A 14275-nucleotide genomic window follows, 5' to 3' on the forward strand; every position below is an offset into this window, starting at 1 on the left:
ACGACCGGGAGGGCCCTGTGCAGACGACCCAGCCCTGCCGGTGGTGCTCATCCGAGAAACCACCACACTAATTCCTAGTATAGCAACAGCCATGGTTCTTTTAAGGGGGAGGAGGGGGAGCAGGGATGTGTTGTGGAATGAGTATGATATGTAATGACAAGATCAGTGTTTTATGGGGAGAGGATAGCCGGTTTAAGGCAATGTGATATAATGTGGATCTGTGTGATGTTTAAGGAGGGCAGCCTGATGCCATCTGCTGTGTGAGGCAGAAAGATGTGTAACCAGCTACCAAGGCCTAGGAGAGAAAAAGGAATCCAGGATATCCCTTGAGTCTCCCGTTACTTTGGTGGTAGTACTTCCCTGGGAGGGGCTGCCTACCCCTACTAGCACGTATTGCAGAGGCTCGCTCCATGTCCTCTCCCCTCGATCGTCACCCCATCACCGGTGATAAGTTATGCTTTGCGCAATTGCAAGGTGCGGGAACTGGCAACTGCCCCGGGTGATGATGGGACCACCTATGTCGCACTTAGACATATCACTCAAGTCCTTGGCAATCCCTTACTCTCACCATTCAACCTGAGTCTTCCTGAAGGTAGTCTACCTGCAGACTGGACCCATATCACCAACACCTCCATCCCTAAGCCTAGTTCCTCTTATTTCCGTCCCATTTCCCTAACTTCCTGCATCTACAAAGTCTGCAAGAGAATTCTTTTAGCAGGGCTCTGCAATCTTCTTCAGAACCAGCTCTCTCCCTGTCTCTTTGGTTTCCTCCCAGGCCAAATCACAGAACATTGCCTTGCAGAATTACCCACTCACCTCACATCCTCCTCCTGTACAGCCTTCATTAACATCAAAGCTGCACTCGACGTCGCAAACCGTGACGTCATTCTTGAAAAACTTGCCCACCTGGGTGTCTCTGGCCACCTATTCTGCTGGTTGGAAAGTCACCTGTCCCATCGTCACTCTCGGGTTCTGTTATGTGGAGCGGTTAGTGATTACCAACTTTCAATCTTGGCACACCTCAGGGTGGGGTACTTAGCCCCTTTCTCTTCAATCTTCTCATGAATAGACTCCTCTGTCATTTAGGTCCTATCCTTGGTGATATCTCCATCCACTCCCCTTCCCCCGTCACTCTTCAACGTCTCCTAGTTAAGTTCGGCCAGGCTGCATCTGCTTGTGGGTTGATTATCAATACTGCCAAAGCCAAACTGTTTACTTGATCCTTCAGTCATAGGCTTGCTTGCACAACCATAACCCTTCTTGGCTCTCATCTTTAGGTAGTGTAGGATTATACATATCTCGGAATTCCTCTATCTTCCCTCTTTATCCCCTCCCAATATGTCTCCACTATCTGCACCCGCCTCCACTGCAGACTCAAACTCCTTGACACGCTCACTTGTGACTCGCATGGGGTTAGCATCCCCATCACTCTATCATTTAACCTGTTATATATTTGCTCCCTTCTTGATTACTATGCTATCCCTTTCTCTCTTGTCCCCTCAGCACAGCTCCGACCACTTGAAGTGGAGCAAAATCGGGCGATGCGTCTCATTCTTTGCTGCCCAGGTTCCCAGAGTTGTCAACATGCTCCTTGAACTCAATTGTGTCCCATCACCGATCACATCCATATGCGTGGAGTCTGCTTTGCCACATGGTGTCTGACCACATTTCTGACTCCTGCTCCATCCTTTTCCTCCTGACTAGTTGACATTCTCTCAGATTCCACTCATCTAGACCGGATCTGGCATATTCACGTGCCAGGCCTGACATCCTGGCCTTAAAAGACTTCATTCGGCACTCAACTGTCCTCTCCAGCCTTCTGGCCGTGATCCCTCCAGTGTCCATGCTGATCGTGTCACTCCCGTCCCTACGGACCCTTTACTCCCTTATCTAGACACGTACGACTCCTGTTGTGCACTACACACCTTCTCCCACTGCTTCTGACCAATCTCTTCACAGCTCTCCAGCACTGAACCCATTAACTCCGTAGTCCGCACCTATCCTTCCCATCCTATTCACGTCTACACTGACGGTTCTGTCCTCGCTAACGGCCGGGCAGGAGCTGCTGGTATTGCCTTCACTAACTCTGCTTTCCCTGTCTTCCCTACCTCCCACCGCCTTCCCAACTGGGCCAGGAATACCCAGCGTGAACTATCTGCATAGTGGCATTGTACACTGAATTAGTGCTAATGTTTATACTTCTTAAAAAAAAAAAAAAAACAGTTTCACACCTGTGTAGTATCATTATACTTTGACAAAGATGTTAATGCTTAACTCTTAACAAAGTCTTTACAGTTCAGCCATTTTATTTGCTTGAAATTCGATGAATCGCATATGTTACTTGGTAGGAATGAGTACTCGTATCCTTGATTGCTAGACAAACGTATCCTCCAGTGTGACTACACTTGGCCTTCAGCTAAGCTGAAAAGGGAATTACCGACCTTTGTCAGATGAGAACAAATACACAACAGGTTAGGAGAGAGCAATAATCGTAACACTATAGTGAATCACGACATCATCATCATTTTTATCCAGTCCGTTTCTGTTCCCTTAGGAGCGTAGGGATCCTAGGCTAGGCTAGTTAGTTGCGACATTTAACGTGAGGGTGACCAGCACCATTCTTCCTTGAGTGGAATTATGTGAGCAAATTAATCCCAACTATTCCCCAGATATAACCCCAAAAGGACTCCATCCTGTTGGAGATCTGGAACCCACTAGACTAGGTGCTCTTACAGTAGTGCCTCAATACCCGCAGGGGATATCGAAATGGCTTCTTAGGAGTATCCAGAAAAGTATCCTGAAAAAAAAAAATAATAATAATTCTTGTATGGTAACTACGACTAACTAATCTGTGTTGAAAATAAAGATAAAGGAATTTATTGAATTCAACTGTTTGTTCATAGCCATTCTCCCTTCTTTTTTTTTTTTTTTTTTTTTACAGGAAACTGAAAATGGAAGGAGTAACAATATTATAGAGGGGGTGTCGGGTTGACTTAATTGAATCTGGGAGTATCGGGACTGAAAAATTTTAAGAACCACTGCACTAGACCACCAGGCATGGATCAACAGAGATACATCTCAAAGTGATCCTGAAGAAAATTGGATTAGGTACTTTCCCTCCCTTATATAACAACTTGTTGAGGGGGCCGGGGGAGGGGAGGGGGTGCCGGTAATGCATTGGTTAGCACATGAAGATAGCAACTAGTAGCACCCGAGATCGCTTCTAAAGCCATTTATACTGGTGGGACTGGTATGTTTGGCCCGTGTCCACGGTCCCTTGGAGGCACACTTGGGGATCTGAATGTAAACCGAGTACTGTGGGTCGTGTCAGGGCCTGGGAGAGACACCTTCTGGCCCTGATGCTAGTGAATGTTACAGGGCCATGACCCTTTGATGATAATGGTACAGTATCCACCCTTCCCTAGAATAATAATGAAATACAAGAATAACTGCTACTGCTAACCCTTAATTAACATATTCTATCCCTAGCATGTAAAAAGATAATGAGATATATTATAACCTCAAAATATGTATTACCGAACAGCAACTACTTATTGGTAAGCTGCTGGTTTGTTTTTCAGGACCCCCTTGGACTCGGGACTTAGTGTTTTGGCACTACTAACGACTCCTTCTTCCGGGCCCTGAGTCGTGTTCTAGTGGAAGATAAAGACTTAGCAAAAACTGATCGTCAGCCTTTATAACCATCGTGTAGTGGATATAGTGTGGGCAATAACTTGACTTCATATGCACGTCACTACTCGATTACTAAGGTACTTTCACTTTAACATGGCTTAAAATTGACATCGCTTCCTCTTGAGCGTATTACCTATAACAGGAGATTAACACAAGTACATGGAGTTAGTCACGAAGAAGTCCTATCGAAAGTATACAGAGTTGTAGTACTGTCCTTATCCTGACACCAAGGACAATCGCCAAGAACGTAAGGTTAAAAGAATCATACGGAGGTAATTTACTGAACTACACACATATAAAAAGCTGCTTAGGTGTTGACTGAAGAGTATTGAGTAGAATAATCGAAACCCTAAACATTGTTACGTAATTCAGACTGTTTGATCTGTTGACATTTTACTCCTTTGACGTCATGGTAAATGGCAAGTGAGCAAGAATCGATTGAACACAACATTAGTGACGTAAGCATGTCCTGGTTGCATGGTGTTGTGTATTGTGCAAAGGGAAGGACTGCACCACCATGTACAGACAGTGTTTATTATATAGCTATAAGACACTGTCTCATCTCTCTCTCTCTCTCTCTCTCTCTCTCTCTCTCTCTCTCTCTGTTATTTCTTCTCAACATACTCAGCTTTGGTGCCAGAGAGGGACGCCTTCACGTGGAGCGGCTTCGTTATTATAAATGTCCCTCACTTCTTCCACATCCCCTAAAAGGAGGATGGTGGATTGCAGAATGGTAACTTTGGCCTGCAGTCCACTGGGTTCACATTCAGATGAGCCTGGCGTTGCTGCTCCTGCCGTATACTATTAATATATTCAGCACTGATATATGGGTATAACTAAAAACTTGTGCTAAATGTTACTCCTAAATGTTTAGTACAATTTACATACCGTTATCATTTATCTCGTGATTTAGGCGATGAATTATATGCATTTGCTCCCGCTGCATCTAGGCTATTTTTTTCATTTGACGGGAGATATTTAGTAATGAAAAGATCAGGGAAATCTATAACTAGCCCTTCCTACCCTAGTTCGAAAACTCTCACCTAAACCGAATTAGATCGATTGGAGGTAGAAAGCACCTAAAGGGAACTGAATATGTAACCGGATTGAAAGGGTAAATGAATGTGTGGGCAGGCTATAGAAGCTGACATGACTGAGGAACTGATGAGGGATCGAGACTGTTGAATGAATTATGTACTGAGGATCACATGACAACTGGCTGGCGTCTATTTTTAGCTTGACCATTGACAGTTAATGCGAAAGACATCTAGGAAGAAAAATACAAAAACTATATACAGTATATGTACTTGGTTTGCGGTGGAGCCAGGATTCCGTAGGCTTGGATGATGAGTGAATGAGCCATTTCATGCTAGACTTGCTGCTATTTCTCCCAGGCGCATATTTCCGTTTTTCTTGTTTCTTTATCTTGTCTAATTTGAGGGAGAAAAAGGAAAACGACGACGACATCGACGATAAAGATAATGATGATGATGATGATGGTGATATTGATGATGCATTAACTTGCTGGACAATATAAATGGGGAGAAATTAGTATCAATTTCCACTGCATCAGGCTTTTATTTATACATTAGTTATAACAATGATTTATTTTACAGCTGTATTACACCAGTGTTTTTAGCTAAATCGGCTGACTTAAAAGTAAGCGATATTATTAAAACGTGTACATTACAAATCATCTGCCTCATATACAAATAATTTCTCACACCAAATATTACCATGTTATTAGGCATTCTCTTCTTATAATCATTCTCAGCTATGGGCGCCCAGAAGCGATGTGCCCACTGGCTGTGCCCGTACACTCTTAATTGTGGGGATTTGCGTTGGATGGCGTCTGCAAGGAAATCCACGTCGTGTTTCTCTGTAAAAAAAATATATATATATATATATATATATATAATAATAATAATAATAATAATAAATAAATAACAATAAAAAATCCACTTAACGCCTTCAGCCCGATAAAGTATTTTTCATTTTGGCTTTGTAATACAGAGGTTATATATACAGCCTTCATTAACCGTTTTGCTGCTAGCAGGCCCTCCTAGCCTGATTAAAATCTTCTTGAGACAGCAAGAAAAAAGGAATGACATGACATAGGAGCACAGAGATTAATTAGGCAGCTATCATGGACACATTTAATTAGTTTTTCAGATTTCTTCTTGAACAAAGGTAAACGATGCACAATATATAATCGCTCCAGTTCATAACGTCTCCCTGAATCAATTCATTTATCTGGAAATATTTAAAATTCAAATTAGAACATCTGTTCACGGGTTTATAGTGTCATAGGATCGGCTCCTGTGGCAACTTTTTCCCGTCAACTCAATCTTGGTGACATTCCTTTGACAACATTTAATGAAATACTGCAACACTGCCTTGGAAGTCGCATACGCTAGGAAAAGTCTCCAGCTGCCTCGATCAAGGATAGACGTGTTCAGTATATGCCAGACCCTACTGGGCTGCAGTGAACCGCCATATGGGCCTTTGCTGGAGTGAACCGCCACATGGGGTTTCGTTTGAGTGAATCATCTTGGCCCACATACTTGCCGGTTGAGGAAGCTCCCTTACACCTTTTTCTAAGCGAAATATTTTGTTTATTACACCTTACTGTCTTATTCCGAGCAAACTAAATCCTTCTAACATTGCCATACGCAGCCTAAGTAACATACAAAAAAAAAGTATATTAACTAGACACTTCCCAAAATGAACTGCTAAGGAAAAGGTGTTAGGGAGCCTTCTTATCCAAAGGGAATACGGTCCTTGTGTGTGAATATCCTTATGGTGAGACTAACTGGCCAGGCAGCTCGAAAAGATGCTCCCACGGCTAAAAAGTTGCTACAAATATCGAGTTGCCCGTGGAGTTAAAGAAAAACAAACACGTGACGCCTCCTCTAAATGAGATATCAAATGAAGCCCTTAGATCACAAGCGACCTGTCATTAATCTGTCTGTTCACCTGTCACTGTCAACTGTCTATATCTATCTAAAGTCAGAACCCTTAAACCCAGAAGGGGTGGCCACATACGAATCGCCCCCAAGTCACCCAATCCTCAACTATCATCAGACTGACCGTCTCCAGCTCTCATCCACCTCTCCACCTCATCCCCTCATTTAATTCTAGCAACCAACCAATATCTCTCTCTCTCTCTCTCTCTCTCTCTCTCTCTCTCTCTCTCTCTCTCTCATTACCCAGAGTGTTGTGAACTAGGACGGTCTTGCCTTGTAGCGTTGTTTCTGGTAAGCTGTTCACTACGTTAGCCGTCGCCAGCACGGCTTTGTTCACCTTTAGACGAGCAGATACCGCACCTATCCAGGGAAGAAAGTGAAAGTTATTATTAATTTGCCACATAAAAGACGAAGCTTATTGTTTTCGTATTATTATTTTTCTTTGTGTCTTTTTCTCTTCTATCTTGATGACGATATATATGAAGGTACCCTAGGATAACCCAAGTACTTGTGCCAGATATTTAATGACCTTCACCTATTTTTGAAGGTCATATACTGGTTTTTTTATGCAAAAACTGCATCTTTGACATTGAAATCTCTCATAAACTAATTAAGATACGGCTATTTGGTTAAAAATCCTATGATAGAGAAGTTTATTGAGAATTTCCCCTGAATATTTTGCCATTTAGCCTAGTGGAAAGTACCAGTTTCAAAACTGCTCAGCATTTTCTATGTAACACATTTTAGATAAAGCCAAAAAAGCCGTAAAGCTGCAACTTTACAGAAATGTGGCTGTGATTCCCCTTATTACCTGAAAAGAATATGATTACAGTTAAGCATATAGTTAGCCAGTTACTGAGACAAATGTAAAATGTATCCATGCGTTCTTCCACACCCTTGTCTTTAAATTTTGTTGATAGAACACAAGAAGCTACCTTAGGATAATCTAAAGGCGTGTTCCAAATATAAATGACCTTGCAGTAATTTTAAAGGTCACAGACTTGTCTATGATACCAAAATTGCAAACTTTATATACCATGAATAGTTATGGCGAAGCTTCCTTATTGTATATTATTATTATTATTATTGTTATTATCATTATTATTATTAGTGGTAGGTGGGGGCGCTCACCTTCCACTCACTTGATGTACTGCTGCTTTGGGTGTCTGCCCTTTCCTCTTCCATCCTTCCTCTTCACTCTTTCCTCTTCCCTCTGCCTTCGGGTGACTTTATACTCCCTCTTCTGTCTTTCTTTCTTTCCTTCTTTACTCTTCCTTCTGCCTGTGGGTGACTCTACACTGAGTAATAAACCAAATAGTTTCCTGCATACCAGAAAACCATTTACTACGCTGAGTGGTAGCCATATAACCAAATTATGGCTTCTGGTGATTTAATGGGTGATTAAGGCGCTCCAATCGGATTGAGGCAGTGCAGGTCTGTATCCAAGGGTTGGTTGGGGTTTATTGCTCACGTATGCCACTCAGGGATGAGTGAGGCTGGTCACTCTCATCTTAAATGTCAGAACCAACTTGCCTAGCCCGGGCTCCTACGCTCCTCATGGGACGACATAGGATTGGGTTATGGATGGATGGATAGTATTATTATTATTATTATTATTATTATTATTATTATTTGTAGTACTAACAGTAGTAGTAGTAGTGATGATAGTGGTTGTAGTGGTGGTAGTTTTAATAGTAGTAGTAGTAGTAGTAGTAGTAATAGTAGCAGTAGTAGTAGCAGTAGTAGTAGTAGTTAGTTGTGTGTCATCACTATCATCATCATCCTGATCCTTCTTCCCAGCTAAATGTGGCGTGAGGTACGATCGATAAGCAAGGAATGAGGAAGTGAAGTGGGCCACACAGTCATTCACACATTATTCACGCCCCCGGAAGCCTGACTCCATTCACGGGGAGAGAAAAATATACAAATCTATTGATACCCGTATACAAGGTGGCATTAGATTCTTCGTGGCATCTCGTATATGGCGATTTATTTTGCGTTTTACATCTCTTATGGTGTTATTCTTACAGTCTTAATATTGTTACAATTTGCCTTAATCCCGTAAGGGGTGGGCCACAAACAAATCGCCTCCGTGTCGCCCTGCATCACGAGCATAAATATATACTGAGATGCAACGTAAAGAATTACTCACCCAGAAGGAGGTGATACGAATCATCCTGAGCGGCTCTGAATAGGACCCTTCGTGGTATGTCTATCTATCTATCTGTCTATATATCTATCTACTTATCTCTGTATTGCCAGACGCCACAATCCCGTAAGGGGTGGCCACAAACTAGTCGCCTCCCTGTCGCCCTGTCCCGCGCCATTTCAATGCCCTGCTCCCAGCTCACACCCCCTCTCTCATATACCTCTCCACTCCATCTCATCCTTGGCTTCCCGCTCCCTCTCGCCCCTCCACCTCACGCACATACACTCTCCTCGTCAGTGTCTCACTCTCCATCCTCTCCACATAGCATATCTTCTTTGGCTATTTACTGTAATTTTCCTTATATATCTTAACCCTGTCGCTCTCGTGGACGCCCTAGATTTATTTATTTATTTAGTTATTTTAATTCACGGTAAATTCCGTCTAGACTGTTTAAGTGAAGGAGAATCGAGCATTGCAAGAATTAATCGATACAGTTTTCAGCCCTCTGACCCGGAAGCGCTCTCTCTCTCTCTCTCTCTCTCTCTCTCTCTCTCTCTCTCTCTCTCACACACACACACACACATACACACACACACACACACACACACACACACACACACACACACACACACACACACACACACACACACACCTTTCCTAAAAATCATCTCTTCACCTTCAATATTGATTCGTAACAAGAGATTAACAACAGAATACGATGCTTGTCATGAAACAGAGGCACGGGAAGGATGCCAACCCGTATTATTGTGTTATTCTACTATTAAACTACATGAAATGACCCTAAAAGCACGGGAATCTGGGCCAGGTTAAAGTGAAAAGCGTAAAATAGACTCAACTAAATCAACTCGTCTGGTATGAGAGTGCCTGAAATATCCCAATGCAACTAAAACAAGGCGAAAGTGTTGATATCCTCTACTGTGTTACTGATGCTTCAATATTGATATAATTTGTATCAGTAACATGCTAAATGATTTGTCTACTGCCCAACGCCTTAATCCCGTAAGGGTGGCCACAAACATATCGCCTCCATGTCTCTCTGTCTTCTGTCATTTGGTTTCCCTCCCTCCAACTCACACCCCCTCCCTCATGTCTCTCTCCACACCATCCTCCATCTCATCCTTCCTTCCATCTCATTTTTGGTCTATCCCCTCCACATCAGCCACATCGGCTCTTCTAGTCAGTCTTTTATTCTCAATCCTATCTAAAATATACTGAGGTGAAATGTGCAAAATAAATTGTTAGGGAATAGTTGTTACGAAATATTTCCATAGGAGTACGACCCTAGAACCGATGAAGGAACCTTTTTTACTTTCGTTCTTTCTCTTCTTACGTCAGTTTTTGTGCAGCACTTTGAGATGGTCTGGTCAGGTGAAGATGAAGGATATTGAAAGAATGGAAGAGTGATGTGAGTGAGATGGAGAGGGAAAGGAAGGAGGGAGAGACCAAGGATGAGATGAAGACATGGAGTAGAAAGATATATGAGAGAGGGGTGTAAGTTGGAGGGAGGGCAGACAAATGGCAGAGGACAGAGTGACGAAATTTGTTTGCGGTCACCCCTTACGGGATTATGGCACCTGGCAATGGACAGATGGAAAGATTTGGCCAGATTCAAGAACAAGCTTATGGCCTCGTCACACTGAGGTGTTGTAAGTGGCTTTGAAGATTTCGGAACATATTTTCGTTAGCAATTTACTCAGGGCGACATGGAGGCGATTTGTTTGTGGCCACCCCTTACGGGATTAAGCCGTCTGGCAATAGATAGATAGACAGACAGATTTATTCAACACATTTCAAAGGAGTATAAAGGAGTACAAACAGCAACAGGCCAAATGGTTGTTTCGAGCTGTTTGTTACACAGAAGAGTAAGACTATGCTATTCAAATGAGGTGAAGATAAGGGGTAGCAAAGGAACAAGGCTCAACCGCGTCCACCAAGCCCCCCAGCCCTCAGTCTCAGTATTTGCGTTATTAATGCACAATATGATGATTTTAACAAGGGTAAAATAACATACAAGTGAACGTTAAGGAGTAATATGGTAAATAAATCACTAACGAGGGGATACTAAGAACACAACAGTAGTCATTGTCTGTGATGTCAGATTGTTTCACCCTAAATGTACACCGATGCTTTTTGATCGACTTCACATGTTGATTATCGCCTTTTTACCTCAACCTGACCCAAACTTACATCCTTTTGCAGGTAATTTTGTGTAGCTCAATTGCAGAATAACGCAATACTACAACTCTGCATTCTATCAATACCTCTTCTTCGTGACTAGCAACAAGATCTAGTGTGAATCTCTTGCTAAAGGTCAGGATTCGAGATAAGAGACGGCAATTTTGGGCCAAGTCTGGGTAAAAAAGGTATGACATATCCGACTCTTACCTCAAAGATTTTTAGTTATTTCATGCAGGTCAGTGGAGGAAATGGGCAATAATACAGCTCTACAGCATTTCCATAGCTCTTCTTCGTGACTAGCATCATATTCCCGTGTCAGTTTCTTGCTACAGATCAGGATTCAAGATGGAGATACTCTTAAGTCAACGATGTGGTAATGACAACATGAATAATATACCAGTGCCCTTTTCATCTTATCTTGGCCCAGATTTTCGTCATTTTTGGTTTATTTCATGTAGCTCAGTGGAGGAAAAAGACAATACTGCAGCTCTACAGCATTTCCATGGCACTTTTTCGTGACTAGCATCATATTTCAGTGCTAAAATACTGCTACAGCTCAGAATTCAAGATGGAGACATGGCAATTCTAGACCAAGTTAAAGTAAGAAGGGTATAATTTAACGTCCACTCTTCATTTTCAGTGAATTTCACGTAGGTCATTATTTATATAGCACTTTTTCGTGACTAACATCATATTCTCGTGTTGATCTATTGTTACGGCCCAGAATTTAATATGGAGAGTTGGTAATTCTAGGCCGGGTTAAAGCAAAAAGGGTATACTCACTCACCTGCCAGGGAAAGTTTAGCCTTAGAGCCTGATATTAGCGCCAGCAGCATCAACGCCACCATCTGCCACACCCACACACTCATTGTGCCCTCACCACATGGGTTAGCTTCGCCGATGTTCTCTCTAATGTGGGAAAGCAACTGTTGAAACACACCAAGACTGAATATTTATTAGAAAAACACGCACACACAAAGGCACAAATTAATAGTTATTAATCATTAAGTAGTAATAGCAGTAGTAGTAGTAGTAGTAGTTGTTGTTGTTGTTGTTGTTGTTGTTGTTTTTGTATAGTCACTGTAATATTTCCAGATATGTTGTGGTAATTCTTCTTTTTTTTCTTTATTTATTTACTGTTTTCTCGTTGCTGAACATAATGTGTATTTCATACCCAGCCCATTCCTGTAACATAATTTTATCAAAAATAACAGGTCAACTCTCAGGATGATCTTCACCCTTCCCACTAACTTTGGTTTATTTCAGATCAAAGCTACACTAGCTATTTTGTTCACACACAATAACACGGCTAGAAACTTGCCCTGTGACCCTGACCTCTGTGTAAGTGTTCTCAAAACTGAATCCCTCGTTATTGCCTGATTATCAACCATTCTCCCAAATTTCATCTAATATTGATCTAAAAAATGCCTAAATTGACCTTCCTAGGTCAAAAGTTCACTAAATCCTGTGACCTTCACCTGTTCCCTAAAACAGTAAATCAGCCTCCTGGTTTATCTCCAACCCCTCCACAATGTCTGGTTAAAATTTGATAAAAATCGCTTGAGGTATATTGTTCATTCCTGTACGCGCGCGCACGCACGCACGCACGCACGCACACACACACACACACACACACACACACACACACACACACACACACACACACACACACACACACACGTGCGTTGAGCAAAACAACACCTACTCTTTCAGAAACGAGAAAGTAATTTAAAAAAAAAAAAAAGTCACCTTGCTCGGGAAGTGAACTTCTTCTGTAGTATTATTTATTTTGCAATGTGTGGATGATTTTACTCACATCTGGATAAACTGTCATATTTCAGGGGTAATTTATATCCTTCTTTTATCCCTCACTGATAGACACCATCGTGATGCTGAATGATACTGTCTGGAGAACAAAATAAAATCATTAGCCATTGCCCTGAGTGGGTTAACAACTTGACTCGAGGTACATATTTTATATACTATTTCCTACATACAATTCTTTTCATGTTTGGGAAAATTTCCGGTAATGAAAGAGTTAATGAAGATTATGTGTTCAGTAATTTCTGAAGTTCGGCAAGACCCCCTGGGAAAGGAGAGGGAGGGGAGAATACTTCCCCTATATCCCTGCTTGTCGAAAGAGGCGACTAAACTGGGTCTTTTATTGTTTCCAGTCTTTTTGTCCTTACTGTCCTCTTCTGTCCTACCTTTCTTCTTGATATTTCCCCAACCTTTATTTTCCCTGTAGGCTACTCTTATCAAGTTAAGACATCAAGTTTCATGACATGACTAGTTTAAGGACCTCTCATTGACGTCGACCCTTCCTTCCTGCCTGAGTCAAGCCGTTCAGCCAAATGACCAATCAAACCACTTCATTGCCTAGCCACTTCATCGCCAAGCTACTTCATTGCCAATCCGCTTTATCGCCAATCCACTTCATCGCCATCCACATCATCGCCAAACCACTTCATCGCCAAACCACTTCATCGCCAAACCACTTCAGCGCCAAGACCATTTTCACCGGCAAGGCCACATCAACACCGAGACTACTTCAACATCTCTTTCCCCTTTTCTGTTCCAGTGCTAGCCATATATCTGTGCTTTGCGCTAGTGTCATATGATCTTTGATACCTGGCACTGGAATCCATTATAAATTCAGTTCCAGTGCGGCAAGTCTATCGTAAAGTGAATACAATCGTGTGGAGATAAGAATAAAACAAAACCAGTAAAGTGAGCTTTGTGAGCGCGTGACGAGTGAGCGAGCGTTTGTACATACGCCTATCATCATAATTTCGTCTTGGTGTAAACTTTCGACAATTCTAGTGAGGTCGTTGAAGGGTAATTGAGCTAAAATATTTACTTTCTCACTTTCTCTCTCTCTCTCTCTCTCTCTCTCTCTCTCTCTCTCTCTCTCTCTCTCTCTCTCTCTCTCTCTCTCTCAGACGTTTTCTCTCAGGATATGCATATAACGAGGCGCCGTAGCATTTGTCACGTGAGTAATGTTCAGTTTTCTGCTCCCGACTTGCCGTGTCAACTAACTGCGTCGGTAAACGCTTGGCTATTGATCGAATGATAACATCCGGAAATGGGAGATTACCCTTGCTGATTCTATCCCCCAAACATAGACAAAACGTTCGTGTGATATTATGAGCGTAATATCCGTTATTTAATTGTTAGAATTCATACAAGAAAACATAGTGTTACAACAGGAAATCTTTTTTAAGTCGATTTCATAGTGGAGCATGTCAATTGAAGCCCTCGGTACCTT

The 14275-nt window shown here is 42.1% G+C and overlaps 1 protein-coding gene across 1 annotated transcript; it reads right to left on the reverse strand.

Moving 5' to 3' along the window:
• Nucleotides 1-5302: 5302 nt before the first annotated feature.
• LOC145418429 (uncharacterized) lies at nucleotides 5303-11912 on the reverse strand. Its single transcript, XM_080286847.1, has 3 exons — nucleotides 11795-11912; nucleotides 6903-7019; nucleotides 5303-5572 (listed from the first exon to the last, which is right to left on the reverse strand). Exons 1-3 carry the CDS (start codon nucleotides 11874-11876, stop codon nucleotides 5304-5306), a joined length of 468 nt encoding a protein of 155 aa, XP_080142973.1. The 5' UTR covers nucleotides 11877-11912; the 3' UTR covers nucleotide 5303.
• Nucleotides 11913-14275: the final 2363 nt, after the last annotated feature.

This window comes from Coenobita brevimanus, chromosome 114, assembly GCF_032717465.1.
Source record: "Coenobita brevimanus isolate Jiangsu-jjx chromosome 114, ASM3271746v2, whole genome shotgun sequence".
In the NCBI taxonomy this organism is placed as follows: domain Eukaryota; kingdom Metazoa; phylum Arthropoda; class Malacostraca; order Decapoda; family Coenobitidae; genus Coenobita; species Coenobita brevimanus.

What these genes read in the sequence shown, in the direction of transcription:
- LOC145418429 (XM_080286847.1), bottom strand. Translation starts at nt 11,876, where the DNA reads ATGAGTGTGTGGGTGTGGCAGATGGTGGCGTTGATGCTGCTGGCGCTA. An exon ending in GGCTAAACTTTCCCTGGCAG is followed by an intron (nt 7,020 to 11,794) that starts GTGAGTGAGTAT and finishes TTCCCTGGATAG; the next exon opens with GTGCGGTATCTGCTCGTCTA. An exon ending in CCTAGTTCACAACACTCTGG is followed by an intron (nt 5,573 to 6,902) that starts GTAATGAGAGAG and finishes TTTTTTTTACAG; the next exon opens with AGAAACACGACGTGGATTTC.